At 33.6% G+C, this 25,805-nt stretch overlaps 2 protein-coding genes across 4 annotated transcripts in view; one reads left to right on the top strand and one right to left on the bottom strand.

The window, feature by feature from the left end:
* Window positions 1-25,805, bottom strand: part of LOC135833255 (leucine-rich repeat neuronal protein 1-like) — a 579,754-nt gene that overhangs the window by 167,140 nt on the left and 386,809 nt on the right. For all 3 annotated transcript variants that reach the window (XM_065346963.1, XM_065346965.1, XM_065346964.1), the window contains exons 5-6: window positions 17,992-18,049; window positions 8,182-8,199 (exon numbers count right to left, since the gene is read on the bottom strand). In XM_065346963.1, the coding sequence (XP_065203035.1) occupies window positions 8,182-8,199; window positions 17,992-18,000 (27 nt within the window). In that variant the 5' untranslated portion in view covers window positions 18,001-18,049. The remainder of the gene's footprint in view (window positions 1-8,181; window positions 8,200-17,991; window positions 18,050-25,805) is intronic.
* Window positions 4,911-7,035, top strand: LOC135833256 (uncharacterized). The gene is made up of 4 exons (XM_065346969.1): window positions 4,911-5,838; window positions 5,931-6,030; window positions 6,141-6,245; window positions 6,332-7,035. Exons 1-4 carry the CDS (start codon window positions 5,009-5,011, stop codon window positions 6,539-6,541), a joined length of 1,245 nt encoding a protein of 414 aa, XP_065203041.1. The 5' UTR covers window positions 4,911-5,008; the 3' UTR covers window positions 6,542-7,035.

Genomic DNA, 25,805 nt, shown 5'->3' with positions numbered 1-25,805 from the left:
ATCAATTTTAATAATAGGTAGTTAAAAACTTTACCCCGATTTGATATAATTTCAAATATGTATGTACATAATTTTTGTGCCATTTTTCGCGTTTTTCTACATGAATAAAATTTATCACGTGCCCCATTTTTAGAGATATTTAAGATCACTTCTACGCTCTCTCAAATTATTCAGGTCCACATCTGAAAATTCCTCGTAGGTATGATTATGACAAACGTTTGATAGGACACCTTGTAACAGCTATAGTTGTGACCTGTGAGCATTATTTATAGGCAGTAATAAGGCATCAAGCAAGACTACAAGAGCACGATGAAATTATTATCGCATGAATCATAGTTTGAGGTAAATGCGTAATGATGTTTTTATACAAAATGATTTACCGTCTACCGATAATTACCTCGTGGATTTAAATCCGTTGACCTCACGTTAATTTCATTACGCATTTTTTACTTCTCCAGGCTCTCCATCTAGCTCGCCTCTACCTCATGTACCTTCACTTCACTTATGTACGATGTACGATGTACGAGTATGTAGTTGATGTTCCAGCAAGAGCAGCAACAGAGTACTTGCGATCAAACATCAGACGTGACTTAGCCACAACTACTCCAAAGTATGCGTAAGAAAAAAAAAAGTACACCATGAATACGAAATTCAATCTGAAACTAAAGGTATAAAGGGAATCGGTCCAGCCGGTAATTATTTTCGATGAAAATCGGCCATAACCTCGCATATAAGAGTATACGCGCTACGCAAGGAATAAAATGTGTAAAATTTTTGCGCATCCGAGAGCATTGCAGAAGTGAAGCTGGCAATGTAAATGTTATCACGAATTGTATAACGTATACAGTCGTGGATATTAAAGTCGATCGGTTGCGGTGATAAGGGCAAGTTGAAAAAAAACCGCGTCCGATTGGTAATTCGTTGATTGATAAATGGAGCGAAGCGCGGCGAAACTCAGAGCTATCCGATCTTGATAAAATTCTCCTAGTCAGTTGTACGTACGAACGTTATAAATCAAACGGCCGATGCAAATGCGCTGAGCTCTGCACTGGACACTGCGCTCGTATTCAGTCCGTTAACCGGTTCGTTATATGTAAAACGAGGCTTTAAAAGTAAAAATATTTAATGAGCCACCCCGCTGGTTTTCAGTATATTTTTTTTTCAGGTAGGTCTCCTCCACATACATATACGCGATAATGATACGGAAAATAATTACGCTTAGTAAGCATTGTAAATATAGCCAAGGCGCGGTACGGTATTCGGCGAAATTCATAAAAAAAACGACACGAAACTGTCCATTTAGCCGGAGTAAGTTATTCATTGTTGCGAATAGAGTAAATGAAAAAGTACACGGAAAATATCTGGGGAATTGCTTTGTCTATGTGTGCCGCATTAGTCGACCATTTCGCGTGCTAAATTATTCATATTTTTTTCTCATTTTTTTACTCCGTGTTTTTGATACACGTGGTATAAAAACGACGACTTTTTTTTCTCTCTTTTTACAATATAAACAATGGACATGACAAGTTGCGGCAGTATGTGAAATTGTTTCGTGTATCCGCGGGTTAAATATTATATTATATCAAAATTACGCAAAGATTTATGACCTAGTGAATAAGCTGCGGAGTTTGAGCGAGAGAGGCTATAGGCTGAATTTTTTTTACTTGAAAAAAAAATGTAAAATTAAAGAACAGGGATGTTGAAAGCCAAAGCTCGAGTTGATTGGTGTCAGGTTCAGGTTCAATGATCATGAAGAGGAGAATCGAAGAGATCATTTACTTAGTAGGAACAAGGGGACGGATTTTTCCTGCTCAAAATGAAGATTTTTCTTGTGCTACGTTTTTCGACATTCCTTTTTTGTCAAAAAATTTCATAATTTTTACAAATTCAACTTTGGGTAATTTTTCAACTAAAATGTAAATCCAACTGACGGGGAGAAAAAACACTCCTACGATTATCTATCCATTTCAACAGACAGAAAAAATTCTGAACTTTCGAAAAGAGCAACCAAAAATATAAATAGTTTCAGGTAAAGTTTCAGCTGAATTTCACTTGATTCCGTGAGAAATTCAAAATTTAATCAACGAGAGGTGCGCAGTTGAAATTTTATTTGTATCAGTTGGAGATATTTTTGACGACCAAAATGAATTGGAAATGGTTTCGAGTTGTTCTGTGACCTCCTGCTGACTTCGACATTTTCCGGTTAAAAAAAAGTTGAAGACGTCATAACAAAAAGGGGTATATATGACACATATGTCCTTTTTGAGACGAATCCATATTGTTATTCTTCAGACCTTCCTCTATCATATGAGACCACCCCCACTTCACGAAGTTGAAAAACCAGTGAGATATCGCCATTTTAAAACTGCGAAGTCGATTAAAAATTTACTTTTTCAGAGATAATGGGTAACTCATGGTCGATTTTGTGTTGTCAACCATTATTTACCTGGTTTAAATCCAAAAATTTGCTCAAAAACATTTTTAAATCAATAAAAAAAAATTGGCCAAAAAAACTTGTCTTTTTTGTTTTTTTTTTTAAACTCAACATATCGATTCAGAGATAATGGGTTACTCATGGTCGATTTTGTGTTATCATACCATTATTTACCTGGTTTAAATCCAAAAATTTGCTCAAAAACATTTTTAAATCAAAAAAAAATCGGCCAATTTTTCGCTTCAAAAAGGACATATAATTCGAAATGTTTGAGCGCTTACCGCTAACACACAGTTATATGGAGACAAAGTATGTACTAAGTATAGGGTCATTCGACGTCAATTCGACCAAAAAAAATGAAATTTTGAAAGTCATGTTCATGTCTTCCAATTTCGCTTAATTTTTTTTTTTACAATGTCTATCCATCCAACAAGTAAGAAACCCGCAATCAGTTTGGTCCCAGCCCCCTCAGGGAGCAAGTGGGGGGGGCTTCAATTATTTTCACATGGTTTCGAGATACTCAACTTCAGCAGCGCATGCATTCAAAGTTAAGATACTTTGATCTAAACTGATTTCACAATTCGAAAGGGCATTGTATTTTAAATTTTTAAAGTATTTTGAAATTTTCAAAAATTTAAAATTGAACATTCAAATTGAAAATTCTTTCAAAATTGCGCTGTAAGTGGGAGCTACTATTTAAAATTCTGAAAAAATTCCATAGATGTACCTTTTTATGTTTTTTCGAAATATTCAATTTTAGAGATGGGATTTTTTAATGAAGAAGGAGCACCCCTCCCCCAAATTTGGGCAAAACTTTCAAAAAAAAATCTGGGGCATGTGATATATCAAATTGTATGTTTTTGGTGACGCTGAACACGAATATGACATCAGTTTTTTGATTGCGCCCCATCTACGGCCCTCAGCAGTCAGTACCTCCCCAAAGGCACTAAAAGTCAAAAAAATGATTTCATTCGTGTGACACATAAATTTGAAGCTGTGGAAGAAGAGCCGATTTTTTTGAAAATTTGGGGAAAAAATTCATCGGTTTTCTGATTCAGTGTCTTGAGAACTTCGTCATGCTAACTTTTGTAAAATTGACAAAAAAAATTAGCCGACTTTATATGACAGGTTCTAAAAACTTTGGAAGAAAATCGGCCAAATTTTTGAAAATTTAGGGGAAAAATTCACTGATTTTCTGACACTAAGTATGTCAGATTTTTTAAAAATTTAGAAATGTTGGAAGGAGTCCCACTGAAATTTTCACGATTTTTGTTCATGTAGGTACCTAAAACTAACTTTTAAAAAAATTCAAGTAAGTCAAAGCAAAAAACATATCCATGATTAAAAACCTTCCTCGGAGAGAAGACTCTACGCCCACTTTGCAATAGGTAAAACGTCATAACATTCAATTCTTCTGCAATAGAGGTATGTTTGGGAATTATGCAACCTTAAAGATTCAATAAGAATGATGAAATAGCTTAATCTTGCACCTTCAGATTTTAGAGTCGATAACTCAACTCATTCCACACTGGTATTGGAAAACCTGGTATAAAAATGGAGGAGATGATTCATCTCCCACGTCCCTCAATTCCCAAATGTTTTCAAAATGGGCGAGGAGAGAACTAAGGATACACTGAAAGATCAAATCTAATGAGATCATCAGATAATCATTTCTGAGCACTAAATACAGCCTTAACGTAGTTTTCCTCAGCCAGTTCTACCAATTGACGAAATATCGCGCGAAAACAACGAAAACCATCCTGTATAAGAAAATCCCTCATCTTAATTAAATCACATAGTTTTTCACGAGTGAACGAATAAAACGAACCAGTCCCATGTGAGTACATATTGCAAATGTGTATTATGATAAAAAATAGAACAATAGAACTCAAGACACCTTCTCATACCTATGATGCAAGACATCGAAATTTGGCAATAAGTGAAAATTTAAGAACAAAAAATATGCAGAATAATGTTGATTTTATGGCATCCAAAATATATAATAAAATCCCCCAGGAATTTAAATCTCTGACATCTGGTAAACTGTTCAAAAATAAACTCAAAAAATGGTTGCAGGGATATGCGTTCTACAGCATTGATGAGATGGTACAACTGGAGTAAGTTATGGTAAATGACTCCAACATGTATCATTACCTTTTACATACGTACCGTATCCACTTATATTTATTTTATTTTATTTAATTTTTTTATTTTATTTAAATTTAAATGTTAGAGTAATTAGTTGAAATGCTGTACATTCACTTAATTATAAGCTGACTTTGTAAATGCAGCATAGCTGCCCATTGCAAAAATAAATGATTTGATTTGATTTGATTTGATATCACTCGTCTGGTAAAAACATGCTAGTTATTTAGGCCAATGTTATTTGCATTATTTATCGTACCCTTGAGCGGAATTCTTATTTTCGCGTGAAATACAAGCCATGCGAAGGTGCGTGTAACTTACAAAGTATCTACCCCCTGGAAGGTACTGAGAAGGGTCATCCCTAACAAAAATCAGTATTCATTCAAATTTACAACCTATAGGTACATACTAATCCGACGATTGAAAATTATGAATGTGTTGAAAGATATCGTGAAAATTGTGAACCAAGTTCGTGGCAAAGAGAATATCTTCGGATACAAATCGACGATCGCGAATCAGTTCTATTTGGTGTATTGTTTCTTGGGAGAAATATACTTCAGCACTATGTTTCACCGGCACACCAAAATATTTTTGTGTTTATGGCAATCTTTTGGATTTTCGGTAGCCAGTATTCAACTAGTATCTTATTTATTTTTTGGTGGTAACGAAGATGCAGCTGCGTTCATATATACGATATTCATAATCATGATTATTGTCTTTTGCTACATTATAGTACCATACATCTCAGTGATTCGCTACCGCAGTGATTTACTCGATGCGATCCAAATAGCGGATCATATTATTATGAAAAGGAAACTGGATGACCATAAAACGGAAAAGGAATTGAATTTGGAAAAATGGATCATGCAGGTTGTTCTATACAACGGTTTAACTATTTTACTATATACTTCAATTTGTGGTGTGAGTGTATCGCTTTTTTATGAAGAGGAAAAGGTTAAAAACCATATTTACTACCACATTCATCCACCGAGAGTCGAGAAATACGGATCGTTGTCATTTTTCCTGGCCTTTACCATGGTGACAAATGTAGCTGGTTCTTCATTATACTTAACCCTTCCCACGATCTCATTCATTCTTGGATTTTGCGGTATTCTATTTCACAATGAAATACAAAAAATCATCGAAGACCTAAATTCGCTTAGCTCAGATCCCATCACATTTGAATCATACAAAAGCATGCAACCCAAATTCAAAAACGCTATCATCAAATGTGACAAGGATTATCATTGCGCTATCAAGTATGTAAGGTTATGTATTTATGTATTACCTTTACTGTTCCATAGAAAAATGAAAATTATTTTAATTAATGAAGAATTCTTTACGCTTTCAGAATGATTGAACGTTTTCGTGGATTTTATGAATCATTAGCAGATGTTATATTGCCATGTTTGCTTTATATTCAGGTCGCTCATGCTTTTTTCTTCATATCAGTGAGTGTACTCATAGAGTATCTTATCTACCTATGTACTATTACATAAAATTATTTATTTGATTTCTATTTTTAATGTACTCGTATGTACTAATTTAAAATGTTTTTTAGCCCAATATCTCTATCACAGTGAGAATGAGAGAACTATCTGTGTTTCTTAGCACGATTCAATGGGTATTTGTGCTATGTTGGGCGGGAAGCATGCTGGATGACTCGGTGGGTAGGGTACCTATAATAGTAGGTATGTGAGTAGGTATATACGCAGTAATGTAATGACATTTCAAAAATGCATTTTCCAACAGGCAGAGGCATTGAGTATTGCTGTATATTCTACACCGTGGTACTGGTCCACATTGTTGCGTAAAGATGTTTACATACTCCTGTGTCGAACTCAAAAACCAATCTCTGCAAGAGCGCTGAGAGTTTATCCTCTTTGCTTGATAACATTCTTACGGTTCATGAATGTTATACAATCGTCCGTTAATATTCTACGAACGATTACTTCAAAATAAGATAAAGTCATCATGGACTCAGTTCGTTCTACACATAGGTTATTATAAATACATAAATTATAGGCCTGTATGGCTGCAAAGTGCAGAATGTGAATTTTATGATGAAAACTCAGAATTGGTACTCGAAAACAAAAAAGTGATTGATAGGTATCAACTTTTAAGTATCTAACAATAAGCTTACTCTAGGAAGTAGGAACACATCAATTTAATGGTCGAACGAGCACTTTCTAATTTAACCTAATGAAATAATCTGGATATATGTATTTTTTGTATCACATTTTCGAGTTTCACAAACGTCACATGGGCTATAATAAATAATGTGCAGAAGGAGCACCAGGACGCAAAATTATGCTTACGTAAGCATTATGTGTTGTAGCAACATTATGTACCTATAAGTATACTTAACACATACTACATTTTATAAAGACGAAATTTGTTTGAAACATATGCATCATATAAACGATCGTGTTAAGCATTATCGACACGCCAAGGTATTCATCTGTTTGATACTTCATGAAAAACATTCAACTGATGATGAATTCATTCATCATATTGTTTTCAACGTGACCAAAAATTGAACAATAGCAGATGTAAGTAATCTACATACAAGCTAACTAACAAGGGAAATCGATTACATCACTTTCCAGAGCGATTTGAAATTTGTAGCTAGAGAGAAGTCAAATTTTGCTGAAGGTTCCAGATCGTCTGGAAAATAGTGGCAATCGATTCGAAGGGTCGACTTCAGGGTGTAATAAAAGTATTGAGTAATTTGTAGCAAAAATTGAAGATTTCAGATTTTTTTCAATTGACTAGGTATAAAAAAAGTACACTTTTTAGTTAATCATCAGATACAAATCAATATATTCATGTACATATGTACCTACTATTACTCCTAATGAATTATTCTCCTAAATTTAAATATTTGATGATCTTGACGTAATATTAAAAATTTTAAATCCGGATAACTGCGTGATAACAAATTCATTTCAAATAAATAAGGCCATTGTAAGTATGTATGTACTTAGATATTACTTATAAAATAGAAAAAAATCATACTTTTAGAATCAGTTTTCATTCAGATTCATTAGCTCGGAGCTTATTGTTTTGATTTGATTGAAAATTATGAATGTATGGGACAATATCGTGAGAATTACGAATCAAATTCGTGATAAAGAGATTTGGTTCAATTTGTAATTCGAGTGTAACACTCTGTACGTCTACTACCGGATTCATGCCACCCTGATTTCAAGTAGGTAGTGTAGTAAATTTAGGTAGTTCAACTTTACAATTTTTATATTTCACTCATTTTCAAGTCATTGATAGAGGGCTGAAAGTGGTATCTTAGAGGGGTGACCGAGATACAACCCCAATTTTTTCTAAAATGACTCCCATTTAAAGGCTACTAGCTCAGCTAACTGTACAGTAAAGAAGCTTGAAATTTTTAAATATTGTTTCTCACACGTCATAATACAGAGTAACTTTCCTTGCCAGGAATTTTTATCTAAATTCAAGATAAGTAGGTATCTATACATTTTTTTCACACACTAATTTCATAAGTACAATGATATCAGCTTACCCCTGCACACGTACCCACACGTCGAAAATTCCAAATAATTAACAGAAATGAAGTACAAGCTTACCATGGCAACATTGGACCCCTGTAACAGATAAGTACATCGTCATTAATGAGCCTGTCTAAATGATAAATATCGATAGCTCGATACTGTACAAAATTACAACTACAACACGATATGGGAGAAAACAGTGCTAATAATAACACCGATAAGAAAAATTGTAAGTACTATTAAGAATACATCTAGCGATAAATTAAAATATTCCTACCAAAATCACAGGCATCCCCTTCCTGCAAACAGCACTCGTTATAGAAGGTGGCAAAAGAGAGAAAGAAAAACCCATATTTTCATTTGAAATTCCATTTAAACTTTCACTCGAAGGAGGGAATTCCTTTGAACGATGGCAACGATTACATTTCGTCGAGAAATTCGTCATTAATCACAGACGTATTTTGAATTTCAGAAAGGACGAAAGCATAGGAACAGGCGGAACAACGTTTAAGGTGAGCAAACAGGAAAATTACTTTTCTGCTCGAATTGAAAATATATAGAAGCAATCAATTTTATAATAATCGAGTATTTGTTACCTGGTTATGAAAATACAAGTAATATATCATAGCGTTTTTATAATAATTTTTTTGACGGATTAATGTAAAATTCTGCTTGTCATTAAGACTTCGATTTCGTAAGTAAATTTATAGGCGTTCGCTCTACGCACTTTATTCGTGATGCCGGTTCCAGACTATGCGCGAATCACCACGAAAAAAACATGATTCGCGAATATATCGCGAACTGCGAATAGTGTGTAGATCAGATTTCGCACCTGTTCGTGGTGATTCGCAATCATCACGAATCAGTTTTTTCACGTTTCGCGTTTCGCGCCCGATCTCTCGACCGGGCGGTTTTTAGACGAATCGTCAAAGGGATTCGCGATTCGTTGACGAATTTTCAAGTTCGTTCTTGTCAAATGTACATATATCGACGAAATACGAATAGTGTGTAGAGTGCAAATTCGAGGTGTTTCGTATTTCATCATTTTTATCGCGAATCCTTCACGAATCTCAAAATGCGAACCACGAAACGCGAACCGCGCATAGTCTGGAACCGGCATGAGACTTGCTGTATCGAGGTAAAAGCATTTTCCAACGAATATGTTAAATGTGATTGGTGTGAAGGAAAAATAGGCAAATGATGTAAGGGTTTACAAATGGGTAATGCATCCTAATGGTATTCCAACATAACGGTGTGATTCATGGCTCAGTATTAGTATACCTATTCTCACAATGCTTATTTCGTAGGATGATAGAGCTATAGCATTTCATATAGTTATAGATAGTGGGAAAATAAGATAAAATCGTCACCATGTTCAAATATGCACATTTCTAAACTTCACAAGCACTCAAACTTTCAAACAGGTTTTTCTCAAAATACAACTTTCACACATATCTTTTTGCTATGACGTCTTCAGTTGGCATTAAAAAGAACTGAAACGAAGTTCAGTACTTATATGTACATTCAGATTTATCACATTTGTCACCCTTCTGATCAATTTAAGCACAAAGTTTCAAGATCCGTTCCTGCTGGTTCAAATCCAAAATTTTTTCTAGTGATCATTTTTGAAAAAATGAAAAATTTCATTGGCACAAAAAATTAATTCGATGTTTTTTTTGACCCACAAGATTGACCAGTTCTAGTTTTCAGCTATTTTTTAAATCTTCAGCAGACCTTCTTTAGATTGCAAATTTAGAAAAATTACCACAAAAAGGCAGGAAGGAAATCCAGCACCTTGGAACCTGGATTCATCTTCTATGTGAATCTTTCAATCGCGACTAAAATTCAAATTCAGATTCAAATCTATTTTTTGATTGTTTTTTTTTCAAGAACTAAAAAATTAAAAAATCTGCTGGAAGCTCCAGTACGCCTCGACACTATTACCGGACGATTTGGAAAGTCGAAAATAGGGCATAAGTAAGCCAAATTCTAACTGTCTTCCTCCTTTGGTGATATCTTTAGCATTTCGTGGAAAATAAATAGCATTTGAATCTTCAAAAATTCACCAAAAATCGTCCACATCCGGCTCAAAAATTTTCTGTCACTTGAGATTCATCAGTGAATGGTGATTTATCATAATAATATTGCGCGAACTCCTTTCAACAAAACAGAGAAAAATTATGTTTAGCAATTTTACACGAGTTCAGCAATTTTTAGAATTCGGCAGCATTTCATCATTCAAATTGAAAAACTCACGCATGATGCTATCTAATAATTGACTGTTTGTTCTGTTTCAATTCAGATCCCTCTCTATTGTTCTAACTTTTTCTTGATAATTGAAAAAAAATTTTAAAATCAACATCCCCCCACACACACACATCATTTTTCTTCTTCTTACCCGTATTTTACTAATTTTTTGTAAAATTTTCGCCAATCCCCCTCTCCACCCCCGCAAAAAATCATGTTTGCATCACTTTTCCAAAATCTGTTACCGTCAGTTTGAACTTTCAACCAATTTTTTTCTAACGATCCATCCACATATTCTGAAAAAATGTAAAAATTGTATTGGGTATTTGAATTCTTTGATGACAGTTTTGAGTCATTCTACATGTCACCACCATGTGAAAATATTTGTATTTCTTGTTCATCTTTCAAAAATTAATCGCTGAAAAAAACTCATCACAACTTACAATAAGAAAAAAAATTTTGAAAAAAATATATTCCTATGCTTGAAATCAATTGAATATAAATTGCGAGAACTGCAGTTAATCCGTCTCTGCAAAAAATGAATTCCCTTGGAAAAAATCATTTGAATTTTGTTTTCTTTCCAACTGGACTATTCTCAGATCGTGATTATTTAAATATAAAATCACTGAAAACGGTCAAAAATGGATTCTGGATATCAATATCAAGAGAGAAACAATTTTTTCACGCCATTATTTTCAAAATTAGAAGTTATTGTTTCTAAATTTTCATAGAAAAATACATATAACTTTTTTCGATATTATAGGCTATATAGCAGAAATTGGAACTTTCTGGAAGTTTTAACTGGAATACATTGGAGAGACTTTTTTTGGGGGGGGGGGGGGGAGGGTTAAAGTGATGATATTTTTTCGTGTTTTTTTGGCCTTTGAAAATCAAATTCCAAAAAAACAAAATAGAATATTTTTGACTTCATCCGAGCGAAGTGAACAATTTGTGAGGTACCAAAAACCATTTTCAATAATATAAAACCAAAATTTTGTGGTTTTTGGCATTTTTGGATAAAATTTCACACTTTTTTCGTTATTTTGCTGTTTGTTGCACTGGTACAAACCCTGTACCTAAGTATTGATTTGATTAGGTTTCTTGTATTTCTTCTTAAGTGAATTTTGCATTGTTGAAAATTTTTGAAAAATTGCTCAATTGAATTCAAATTTGTCCGAACAAAGCGAGAGCAAAATCTCTGAAAAAATTGATAATTCGAAAAGAGAAATAACTGATGTCAAAAGTTGATTTTCATAGCTTCAATATTTAGAAATTTCAACAATAGTTTTCAGGAAATTATAATCGTTTTAAAAATACAAATGGAGCTCATCGAGCAAGGCGAGGGCAAAACCTCTCGAAAATTCAAAATTCTTCATTTTTTCAGGTCATAATGTTTATATTTTCAAAAACAACCAATTTTGGCAAATACTCCTTTTTTCGGAGATCGTCAAAAGTATTACATGACGTACCTGTGTATATCTCTTGTAAAGGGTAATGATAATAACACAACTATCATTATTATAGAGGTACATAGTATAAATATTCCAAATACCCAGCAACCAATAAAACAATTTTGCCAATATATCTACACACAACATAATTACTCGTACGTTAGGTACTCGTCCAGGTACCTGAGCTAGCCATTCGAGTTCTTCAGTTTATCGCAATTATATTTGGTAAACGGTTAATTACATCCATGATACGGGTATATCGTGTACCGAGTAGGTAGTACATACCAAAAGGCAAAAGGTACGAATAGTAAGACACACTACAGAGTGCACTGATTCAATTTCACTTACGAATTGGCTTCACTTCACGTTAGATTAATTGTATTTCTATTGAAAACCTTTACCGCTATGTTATTATTCAAGTCGGAAATTATCGTCGTTTTCAATTGCTTCGGACTTGTAAACCGTATAATTGAAATATATCGCCGGAAATATGAACCTTACTTATGTACATTACAACTAAGATATCATGTTTGGCAACATCTTTCGCTCGAATCGAAAGTTTATAGCTATCTCTACTTCGTGAAAATATATCTTTTCGGTAGAATAGATTTTTACTCGAAAACCAAAATAAAAGATTTTGTACCTTTCTTGAGATCAATTTGAAATTTAAATGAATGAAGAAAAGGATACGATTTTTTGTGCACTTCAAGGAAGGACAGAAAAGAAAAGGTGTCTATACGTTGAATAAAAATCGTTCAAAGAATGCGAAAATAAAGCTTTCAAATCCCAGGGTAAAATTTATTTTCTAAAAAAATTCAAGTGTCTCTTAAAATCAAAGAGCATTTGTTAACAAAATCTAGCCTCACAAAATTATGCTCAACAAAATTAGCCCAAACAAAAATTAATTTGATAAAATGCAACTTGGCACCGTTTTTTGAAAGGGAAAGTGGGAGAGGGGGGTTGTATTTAAATCACGACAAACAAAAGTAAGCTCAACAAAAATGCAATTAAGCACGAGAAAAATCATTTTATCAGCCATTTAACAACTTCAAAAATTGAAAAAAAAAAACAAGTAATGAATTGTCAATATTTTTGCAATATTGAGGGGGGAGGGTGTACACCCTTTAAAACCATCTTTATTAATGCATAGCATAATATTGGGTATAAAATACAGAAAAAGTCCTTACATCGCCAGATTGAGATTCCCAGCTCATTTCAGTAGGTACCTAAACACCTGACGTTTTCTTTTTCGATTTCTAGACTGTGTTTTTCAACTCAAGCCAGCGCAGTAGTAGGTACCTACGAAATACCGATAAACTGTTGCTTAATCGTTGTGAAAAATCACCCCTATTTTTGAATTATACCAACGATTTTCTTTCTTTTTATTTTTCTCTGGTTGTACTATGTGTAGTGTGTACCTACTACCTACTATAGCATTCGAATTAAAAATACATACGAAAATAAAAATAATACGATAATTTCGAAGCCCTAGGCACGAAACACGAAAACGCTATCACGACAAAATCCCGCTTCACATCCATCATTTGGATTTTACACGCGCGCGCACGAATTTGCATGCTAGTTTTATACATGAATTTGCATGTTACACGCTTAATTTGCTTGTTATAAAAGAAAAGCTACACGCACTGACATGTAGCCTTTAATAAGCTATACTGTGTTTTTTCCAGCCTTTTTTTCCTTCTCCCTTTAACCCGGTTCTCGCCTCGGTGACCGTTGCGCCTCCGTTTAACCAGTATAATAATACCGAATTGATTAATATTGTTGATAACACGTAGTTTTCCAACTTTTTTTTTTCACTAACCAGAGCATTATAATTTGTAGAGATCCTTTGCTGTATTTGTTTACATTCTTCTTCTTACGTATTTCACCCTGGCATGGCGAGCTTTTCGTCAACGCGAGTTGTTTAAATTTTCATGTCTGAAATACATATGACGACTGTTCGAATATTCAATATTCATCGAAGGAAGTGCCCTTAAAAGTGTAGTTAATAAGGTGGAATTTTGCTTTTTAGAGTTTTTGCGCGAAGCGCGAAAAAACTCTATTGTAATCACTTTTTCATAGTCGTCAACGTCGTCGTCGTCGTCGTCGTCGTCAACGTCGTCGTCGTCGTCAACGTCGTCGTAGCATTTTAATTATTAAAATGCTAAGCAATGTGCAAAAAATTCTGATGCCGGGTTCTTCGAATTTTTGGAAACCACTTTCCAAAATGACGTCGAAGAGACCCAAAAGTCGCCAATAATGACTCAATTATTGTCAGTGGTTCATAAAGAACCACTTTCAGGTGACGACGATCCACTGTTTGAATTGTTGAAGTCTCATTACAACCAGATAACCGATGTTACTTTAAAAACGAAGCTGCGCAACACTTTCTTAGACATAATAAAACAAATGGATATAGAAAATGGAAATACTGGAGCTATGTTTAAATTCTTACGAGAACAGTGCAATGCTAGCAACAAAAAGAAAACGTATACATATAAGCGAAAAATTTACGATGTTATAATGGCTGGAACGGTAGATGAGGACGAGTTACTTGACGACAAAGAAGAAAATGTTGATGAATCGACAAAAATTGGAAGTGTAAAAATTTTAAAGTTTGAACCGTATTGATGTCTATAGTTAGTATTTTGTTTTGTGAATTTCCGATTAAATCCATTTAAATAAATTTGAAAACAGCAAAAACTCTCTTGTAATCAGCGAATAGCTGATGGCTTGTTTTTCTTTTTTTTTTGGTAGATATTATTTACTCGACTGATTGAAGCAGTAATTCGAAATACTATATCTAAACCTTATAGTTTTGGTTTGGTTAACCGATCGACTTATTGAATGTAGCACATTGAAGCTTTTGTATCGTCGAGACTTTGATATAGCAGAAAGCAGAAAGCAGATGCCAACGAAGAAAAGCCTGATTGCCTGTTCCGCCATATGTTGTTACACAACGTGCTGGTGATGCGTGAGGCGTGAATTTTCGCCGAATGATGTGAATTAATTTGCATTCGCAGCGCCGTACTTCGTAGTTCGTACGTTTGGCCTCACATACCATGTCATACAAATGTGAATTTTCCGCTTTTCTACTCATTAGGTCGGATGCGTTCGGAAATGTCGAGAATTACCCGCCGCGAGCACGTGACTAAACAAATTTTTAATTTACGATGTGTTAATGACTTGATAGTGTTGGAAGAGATATTTTTCAGCAGATGGGGTGGAACTTTTGAAAGAGATGTAATTCATATGCATTCGATATGATTTTATTCGATGGGAGCGTGATGCAATGAATTTATATTTGATGAGTTTCAAAATCAAGAACAATTACCAAAAACTTACCAATTATTTCGTAGATTTTTTGAAATTGGTTACAATGGCCAAAAAATTTCCACCACTGCGTTCCAAAATATTTTCCTAGTTTCAGAAAAAATGCAAAATACGAATTTGAGGAGAACACATTTTCAAAACAAGAATTTACCCAAAAATAAGCAATTTGCAAATTTTTAACCAATCAATTTCCCAAAACAGGTTGGGTAGGGGCTAGAGTGAAAAAATACGATTTTTATGAAAATGTCTCCCTTTTTGAGGACCTTTATCTCCCCTCCAGGAACATCTCTGGAGTCAAACAATTTTTCTGAGTGTCTTTCAACTCAAAATGAAGGTCTCCGCTAAATTTGGTCAAAATCCTGCAACATTTTTTGTCACAATCCACCATAAGAATTCCGGGTGTCTAATAAAATTCAGTAAACTAAATTCGAGCTTTTTTGTGCTTTTTTCGTTCCCCCAAAATGAAATTTCAAACCACGTCAATATCGTCAAATCTGCCCATATTTAACCCCCCCTCCTAAAAATCAAGTCTCCAAGGTGTCTTCAAATTATTAAAATATTGCAAGAGGAGATTTTTTTGATATTTTTCTCCACGAAGGTGCATAAGATTTTAAGATTCATCCTCTTCTCCCACCTCTCTTTTCCCATTTCATCAGGGGAGAAACTAAACATTTTTCGAGGAGGAGGGGGGGGGGGGGTTTCTAACCGAAAATTTGTCGACTGATATTTTGAAGAAAAAAGATACCAATTTTGCCAAATAAAAATTTGAGTTTTTTAATGCAAAATAAAAGATTAGAACACAATTTTTCCAATGACTTATCAAAAATTCAATTTTTGGAAGCCTCAAACATGACATTTTTTCGGTTTGCGAAAAAAACAACAAATTAGCCCGAGAGTACAGCGAGGGAAAAAGCGTTTTGAAAATTCGTATTTTGATATGTGAAAGAACAATGGTTTTTTTATGGAAGGAAATTGATTGTTTTGGCTTCAAAATTTCAGAATTTGAATGCTTTTTTTAATAGGAATTTCAGGTCTGAAAAAAAAAATCCGAACGAAATGAGAGCAAAGGCTCTCAAAATTTCGTGTTTAGAGAAGTAAAAAAAAAAATTTTCGATGTGAAGAGTTCATTTTTGGATTTAAACATTTTTTTGAGTTTGAATAATACGAGTACTCGTAGATTCTGAAAGTTTGATTTTGAAAGAGAAAAACCCACAGGCCTGAGCGGAGCGAGAGCAGAAGTTTTCGAAAATTTATAATTCAAGTAGGTACCAAGTATGTAATTTATTATTTTTTTTACAAGAAATCAATTTCGTAATTATTACATTCGACATTTTTAAAAGTTGGGTATTCTACCTTGAACATCTCAAAAATGTGCTATTCAAGTGCCAAAAAAGTCGGCAAATCGGCAAATAAGTCTCTTTATTAAAATCGAAAATTTCCTAAATTTATAGACTTTGTCGATTAATGGCAAACTTGGCAAATTTCAGCAATGTCGGCAAGGTTAAAATCGGCTGAATATTAATCGAATGAGTCAAAATCAGACATTTTTTTTTTTTGTAAAATTATGCAGTAATGTAGTTTTTTAATTTAAAGTTTTGCTGACTCTTTCAATTTTGGCCAACTTTTTTGATTTTTTGCCGATTCTCTCAATTGTTTTCAATTTTCCTTAATTTTGCCGACTTTTTACTTGTTAAAGCGCGAGGGACAAAACGCCCCCACGCCCCATCGCCCCTGCAATTCAAAAGAACGAGAGAACTGTCAAAAAAATCACGCAACTTCCAACAAGAATTCGTATAGTTCATTAAAATCTGGAATCAAGACATTTTTGAGATTTTTGAACTATTTTTTCGAATTTATAAGACTCAACGACCTAAAAAATTTAGGTACATTTCTTTCCTTACTGAAGATTTACTAAAACTTTCTCATTGTTTTTGAACAATCATTTTTCAAAAAATTTGAAAAAAAAGGCAAGTGGTACAAGTAAAGCAAGGGCAAAAGAAAACTTGAAATTCGAAATTTTTTTTTTTGGTATTTTCTTGAATAGAACCATTATGGCAAAAAAATTGAGAAAACGAGGAAGAAAATCTGCAATTTTGGATGAATTGCGCATCTTTTTTACAATTTAGCAACCAACTGTTGAATTTGCAAAAAATTGTTGAATTTCAAAACTTGGTTGCTAAAATAAGTAGTGAAAAAGATACACAATTCATTAATTTTAAAATCACAAATTTTCCTATAAATAATTTTTTCACATTTTGCGTCATAATAGTAAAAGAAATTTCAATTTTTAATAAGGTATCGTAACAAATTGATTTTGATTCTATTCTCATCGAATTTTTAAGTTTTCAAGTTACAAAATACGTGTGTACGTTTTTTACTTAATTGCATTATTTTTTCTCAACACAAAAGCAAAATAGGTTACAAGATTTATTCTCCAAGTTTTTAGCGCTTCAAGTTTTAGCTTACACGGGACGCTAGTCGAAAAATAATTCAAAAAAACATTATTTCTCACACGAGAATCGGTTATTTAGACTTGAATGTTTCAAATTTGAAGGATGTAGTTTTCTAGAAAATAATAGTCTAAATATAATTTGGAAAAAAAGAAAAAAGCAGCTCAAGCGAAATGAGTAAAAAAGCTTTTGAAAATTTATAATTCAAAAAGTACTGTGGAAATGAGGGAATTTAATAAAAATTGGAAACAACGACAGTTCTGATAATGACGCCAATTTTTTTAGAAATTTTCGTGCTTTCTGAAGAAATTTTTATACTATTTTCGTGCTATCTTGCTACCTAAGTCAACGTGTCCTTTCAAAATTCTAATACGTAAAAAAATAAAGAAAAAAATTCAACTCACCTTCATCATATCGTTGAACAGGAATTTCCAGCGAAGAAATTTACTCCACGTCCTGTACCTAAAAACAAAATAAAAACATAAAAATTAAATAAAACCGGCAATAACGCGTCTTCAGCGCGGATAATTTAATTTCTAAAAACTTCTTCACCCATTTACATAAACGTTATTTTCCATTTTTTCGGAAAATTTCATTAAATGTACATTTTTCTTGGTCCAACGACAACGAGAACGACCAGACCGAAGAATGTCCGTATTAGAGTGATAAATATTAAATTAAAATTTATTATTCCAATATGCAAATGGATATATTAATAACAAGGAATTATAAAAGTTTAAAATATTTGCATTTTATTTTTATACTCTTCAATGATGAATTAATAATAAACAAAAACCTCAAAAAAAAAAATGTAAAACCAATAGATACACAAATGCACAGCGGATTACCGTTTGCCGAATGGTTAAATTAAATTTGATTATTTATCTAGATAAAGAAATTAATTTTACGGTTGCAACTGCTCGTCTAATTGTTTTTATAGCTGTTTTCCATTTCGACAATGGGGGGAATCTAAAGATGCATTTGTTCAACCCTAATTCTACCACGACGACGGTAATGTTGAACGTTTCGTTCGTTCTTTACAAATGCGAACGAAAAGTCTTATCTCACGCACGTCTTTCAAGTTGCCTAATAGCTGCCTGGTGAAACATTACTGGTACAAGCGACGAACCAGAGACTGAAAAATTCACTCCAATTGCCTTATCCTTATCTAATAAATAGCTCCTTTCAAAAATTAATTACAGGACTTTAAATTGTTTCGAGGTTATTATTCTGCGAGCTACGGTTGTGGTGAGACGCGTGCACAAAGCATTTTGTTATTCGCAGATAAATCGTGTCACTTGGAGTTTCCTGAGCTCACAGAGCCCAAATCCTCGTATATTTTCGACGGAGTAGACATTATCAAGTTTCATTATAAGTAGATGGATAGTAAGGTTGATGATAATTTAGGCTGATTGCAGCATCATTCACCATTATCAACTTCCAATCTGACAATATAGGGTAAATTAATGGGTGATTTTCTGATCAGCGATGATCACTTCTGACTGTTCCCTCATCCGGGTTAAATAGTTGGCCCATGCAAAAATTTTGGATTTAATGTGCAAGGCAAAGGGGATGCTCGAAAGATCACCATAAGCCAAGAAATCAAGTCCATTTACTCTTAATAAAAAACTCATCCCAATTTTAACCTATTTTAAAACATTTTTATACAAAAAGACTAAATAATGTCCTCAGATATTTGTACGCGAATCCGTCGTCTGTGAAGTTAAAAAACACAAAGTTTTCATTTCCTTTGCGCGACTACTACGGCATCTGGAAAAATTACTGTAAAAATCACCGTCGTATAAAATTTTTTAATTTCTTTCAACTTGTGTAAAAGTTAATGTAATTTAGCGTAAAGCGATAAGACGAAATAAATTATCAAAATAAGATAAAACTTTCGCAATGACGTCGAAATACAGAAAGAAAGAGAGTAAAAAAAAAGAAAAAGAAATTACGATTAAAAATGAGAAAGCATATTTCAGACAAATTTTAATTTGCGACCGAGGGAAAAAGTTGAAAGTTGACGAAAATTAAAGAAACAGGATATTGCCTTGCACGGGCAAATGTGCGGAAACAAGCGTTAATTAATTTTTTTTCGGGAAATGAAAATCTGTGTAGATTTAGGGAGCTCTTAGCTCTTTTTTTTACGCTTCGATAAATGTATTAAAAATATATTGAAAAGACTGGCAAATTTACTCTCTAGTCCGATACAAACACGCGGACAGCTTGGAAAGCAGACGATTTCTTCTCTCACAAATATAGCAATTAAACTGTTCAAATGTTTTATTAATTTTGCAAATTAGAAGCGAAGTGGTCGTCTTGATTTAGAAACCGATATAGTCCGCGATAAATGTAAATTTATGCTAAGAATACTGCTAAAGTTTCCAACAATAAATTAAGATTGCCACGTTCGACCACTCGCGCTGTTAAGATTACTTTAGAAAATGCAGACATTAGTACAGAGTACTATAAACTTTCTAAATGCAACAATTTATTTCGTTTGAACGTACTGTACTATAGATGAGGTATACAGACTGTATATACCTATCTCAACTCGCGTATTTCTCTAACAAAGTCAACTATTGATCGTCGAACTCATCAAATGGCAATGCTTTCATTACGCTCGATTGTACGACGTTGACCTAAGGCGTGCAAAACATCTTCATCTGTGCGAGCTAACACCTTAATTACATTGGGATTTCGATATAAAAATTTACACCTTAGGTAACCCAATACTGGTATCAGTAACTACAGGGTGTAGCGTAATAACTTGCCACATTTCAAGGATCCAGGAATACAAACCGGGTAAGTTTCACTAGGAAAAAAACTGAAGTGATGATGGAGAGGGAGAGGGCTTGGATGTGCCAATAATTAAAAAATATATGGATGCAAGATTCAAAATTATACGGAAACAAAATTGAATTTTCACAGCGGAAAATTTTTCCCAATGAGTAAAAATTTTAAAGTTGCCATTCAAAAATTTTTAAAAATTACAGTAGATGCCTTTTTCATTACCTTCTTTTTGACAAATTAATTTTCAAAATGGGATCTTAACACGTGTGAGGTCATAAGAGCCTCCAAGTACAAATTATTATCAATTGGCAATCGCAGACACAGGATTCGAATATTGGCTCATCCTTTTTCCCTTCAACATCAGAGCCCTTGTGACACGTCGTTTGTTGGATTTTCGAGGAAAATGACGTTGAATACTCAAATATTTATTATTTTTTTATATTCGGCCTCGCTTGCCCCCCCCCTCCCCCTACCAACCTCCTCATTTTGAAAAAAAAGTGAACAACTAGGGAGAGCAACCATAAGGATGAGGAGTCAAATCCGAAAATTCTGTCCTTTTTTGAAGAAAATGAGTAAATCTGGTCAGATCTGATCAGGGACATTTCACGGATCTAATACCTAATCAGTAATCAGATCTGGTCTGATCAAATCAAAATTTTGACCGGATTAGATTTATTGAGACCAAATCCGTTCCAAAAATCAATCAAATTCTAAAATTTTAGAGCAAAAAAAAACAAACTCCTCCCACAAAAATTGAGTTTTTCCTCGAAATACAAATTTTTGAAAGCTTTAGCCCTCGCTTTGCTCAAACTTGTTTGCTTTCTTTTTGAAATAAAAAATGAAAAATGTGACTGTTTAGAAGAGAAAAATTGTCACTTAATCTCTTACCTACCTATTTCAATTTCAAAACTCATCGTTTTATTACACAAAATTGGTATTTTGGGGACATTTTGCAATCTGGAGGGCGCTATAATGAATTATCCGAAAAAATGAATACACTATCTGAAACTTTGAACATTTGGCTACAAATTCCTCACCTGGTTTTTAAATTTTACTCATTTTTAGTACAGCTGTAATTTGCATTTTAAAAAAAAGTTCCAAATATGCCATCTTGGACAGGGGTATGGATAAGATGGCATAAACCTATAAAAAATTTTCAAAAAAGAAGAAAAATAGGTACAGTGGAACCTCGATAACTCGAAACTCTTCAACTCGAAAACCTCTATTAGCCGAACCAACCTCCATTCCCCTTGAAATCTCCATAACACTCATCGTTAACTTTACTCGGATAAGTCAAAATTGACTACACAAACCAGTGTTCACTTTAAACAGCTATAGATCCCGCAAAATTCACCCGATCAACTTGAAACTTATAACAGTATTAAAGGAAGGTCTAATCTACACAACAATGTGTTTGCAAGCACACCAGTGTTGTATCTCTACCTCTCAGAAGCACTTCCCGGAACTTAATTGCCAGACCTCGTATCTTGGACAAAAAATGCTATGCCATCTTGGCCAAACATGTTGATAATTTCAGAGTGATATTAGAAGCACATAAGGTAATGTAATTATAACTATTAGCTCATTACAACCCTTTTTTCTTATACTTTTTGTATTTGCAACCACTTTTTTCCAACAAAATATTTTTCGAACCAATATCTCATTCCAAAGTAGCAGCAATGTAAAAATCACAACCCCCAAAATATTGTTTGTCGTTTTTTTTCTACTTTCACCATTAAAAAATTTGTCACGAACTGAGATTCAACGTTCACAGCGTTGACAACATTCTAAGTGAAAAACTTTTTTTTTCAGTTTGTATGTAGTTTTCGAGTATTGTCACTATGCCATCTTGGACAGTATGCCACCTTAGATGGGTCTCCCCTTCATTCATCCCGCCTCCCCCAAAACATGGGAACTTTTTTTAGCCAACTAGGAGCCACTTGAAAAATTCATGATTCTCAGCTGGGAATTTCTAGTTCTTCATTTACCCCCCTCCCCCCGAGGAACCAGCCCATTTTTGCCCAATTCCCACCCACTTAATCAGTTAAACTTCCAAGTGCTCACAAAATTCATCTTTTTACTTCTATACCCTCAATTTTCCAAAATTCTGCTTCATTCCTTGTCCGTCGACGTTCTGAAATAATGCAAATAGCTCTAATTTAAAAAATACGAGCATGACTCATGTGATATTTTCTGTCACTCGAGGGCAAAAAAATACAAAACATCCTCCCCCTCGATATCATAATTTACTCGTCAGGTATACAGGAAATCGAGGGAAAACACATACGTAAATTCGTAGAGCCCATTTTACATAATTTCTGACCATCTTAACCATCCCCGAAAGCAATTCCAAGTACCGAACCTTCCATATAGCCGATTATTTGGCATTATTAATGGACAATTCAAAGAGCAAGATTAATGTTGCGACATTTTTCAAGCGCATACGCATCGTACGTAGGCACTACGAGTATAATAGGCGAACGAGCGTATGAAGACGTTAATATGTAAGTATCCAGACTCGATAAAACATAATTTTCAACCCGAGTCTCACAAATATGCACCCAGATCGTCTACCTATGTATAACGATATTAGCATAACGTTTCGCCGGTAGATACTTACTATAGAGAAGTAGGAAAAAAACACCTGTGCACAATAAGGTTAGTTTTTTGCTAACAAATGTTGTATACGATATTCTCTCTAGGTACCTAGTAGGTATCTCTAGTACGTCTATACGTACCTGTGTTATGTACATTAAAATTGCTTACCAAGTTGCGCGAGATTTATTAACTGGCTGATAACAAGTATGCGAAACCCAACGGTGAAGTTCGTGCTAAGTAAGGTCAATAAGCTTACCACGGACTTAAATATTGCACCGGTAGACACGATATTATTGGAAGAAATCATATAGTATGTGGCAATAAGTTGTACGACGCGTTTGTCATAATGACTAATTGATTAGCGTGTCAAGTGTTACAGATACATAGAGTATAATTTGTGCTTCGAGAATAATATAGGTACATCCACCGTATAATCATCAGCCATAACGTCATAATATCGACTACACCTTTTTTTTTTTTTTTTTTTCCTTCAAAAATGTTATATTATTCAATATTTGCTGAACAATCACTTTACCGTGGGGGGTTTATAGCAACTAGACAGCTAAAGTAATATAGAGTTGACACAAGTAGCCCATCACTTATGGCGTTTAAATGAAAACTGTCTATAACGATAACATTTCGTTTCGGCAACACCTGCAGCGCTAGTGAGCCATTTTACTCATGGTTTTATCAGTATGCCATAAGTGTACATACAATTTTACGTGTTATTAATGCAATTTTGACAATTATTCGCGGATTCGGGCGAACTTTTATATAGTTTCAAATTAAAGACGATGAAATTCCGTATCCACTGATGTTAAATTTATAACATTTCGCGCAAAAATAACGATTAATTAGTGAATACTTCTGTTTACCGATGTTTTCATCCTACGTACGTCATCTTTAAACCAAAAATACTTGAAATTTTCATCGAACACATATGTATTTTAATATAGCAAAATGTTCAGAACTTTATCATCTTTAAATTGGTTGTGTAACCAAAGCTGTATCTTTCACCGTTCAAAACTTCTCGAAGATCAAAGTTGCGAGAACAAGCTGCAACTGCAAGAGGTAAGTATTTATTGAACTTTGAACTAAAATTACTGAAAATTTTGATCGAACACCTAGGTACCTATTTTAATATTGCAAAATGTTCGTAATTTAAATTTTATCATCTTTGAAGTGTTTATTTACCGAAAGCTCTACCTTTTATCGTTCAAAAGTTTTCGAAGATCAAAGTTGCGGAAAGTGGTCAAATTGTGTAATCATAATCACTGTTATTATTAGGGCTAGGATTTTTATGATAATGCTTTTTTTTTGTAGCAACACCCTATAGGGCATAAATATATTTTCTTTGCGTTTCATTCCATTCTGAGGCGAATGGTCAAAGTTGATAGTGCTTTTTTTTGCTTTTTTTGGGTGTAAATGCTTAAAAATGCTTATTTTGGGCCAAAAAGGCAGTAATTTTGCTTTTTTGGGGCTTTTTTTCGTCGTTAGCGCTATTTTTGGTAAAAATTGGTAAAATTGAAGAAATTAGTTCCCAAAATACAAAAATTTATCAACTTTTGCACATTTTTGAAGAAAATGAAAAAAGATCAGTTTAAAAAAACAAGGGAGAAAAAACTGAAAAATAACAGATTCAGTTTTCATTTTTCAATTTTTATTTTATTTTATTTTTTTTCTAATTTTTAGTTTCAGTTTTTTCCTTTTTTTTTCATTTTCTTCTTTTCGTTCATTTTGGTTCATGTTGTACATATATTTAAAGGAGGTATCTTGCTGGGTTTGAAAAAACCTTCATTTTGATATGTAACATGGTAGGATTCAATAGTGCTTTTTTTTGCTTTTTTCTTACGTTTTTAATGCTTTTTTATAGCGCTTAAAACGTGTTTGATAGCGCTTAAAAATCCTAGCCCTAGTTATTATCATGTCATTTAGTGTTGATCAGAGACTACTTCCCGCAACTTTGATCTTCAAAAACTTTTGAACGATAAAATGTAGAGCTTTCGGTAAACAATCATTTTAAAGAGGATAAAATTACGAACATTTTGCAATATTAAAATACCTAGGTGGTCGATCAAAATTTTCAGTAATTTTAGTTCCAAGTTTAATAAATACTTACCTCTTGCAGCTTGTTTTCGCAACTTCAAACTTAGAAAACTTTTGAACGGTGACAGATACAACTTTCGGTAAACAACCATTTCAAAAATGATAAAGTTCTGAACATTTTGCTATATTAAAATACCTTTGTGTTCGATGAAAATTTTTAGTAATTTTAGTTTGAAGTTCAATAAATAGTTACCTCTTGCAGCTAGTTTTCGCAAATTCAAACTTCGAAAACTTTTGAATGGTGAAAGATACAGCTTTCGGTAAACAACCATTTTAAAGATGATAAAGTTGTGAACATTTTGCTATATTAAAATACATATGTGTTCGATGAAAATTTCGAGTATTTTTGGTTTAAAGATGACGTACATAGTATGAAAACAGTGGTAATAGAACTAAATAGAAGCATTCATTGAACCGTTATTTTTGCGCGAAATGTTATAAATTTAACATCAATGGACACGGAATTTCGTCGTCTTTAATTTGAGACCATTTAAAAGTTCGTCCAAATCCGAGAATAATTGTCAAAATTGCATTTATAACTCGTAAAATTGTATGTACACTTATGGCATAGTGATAAAACCATGAGTAAAATGACTCACTAGCGCTGCAGGTGTTGACGAAACGAAATGTTATCGTTATAGTGATTTCCCCATCGCTAGTTGGCCTACTTGTTAAAACTCTATATTACTTTATAGACAGCTTAACATATTTAAAATACAAA

Source organism: Planococcus citri, chromosome 1 (genome assembly GCF_950023065.1).
Source record: "Planococcus citri chromosome 1, ihPlaCitr1.1, whole genome shotgun sequence".
NCBI lineage: Eukaryota > Metazoa > Arthropoda > Insecta > Hemiptera > Pseudococcidae > Planococcus > Planococcus citri.
This window is presented reverse-complemented; position numbering and strand designations above follow the sequence as displayed.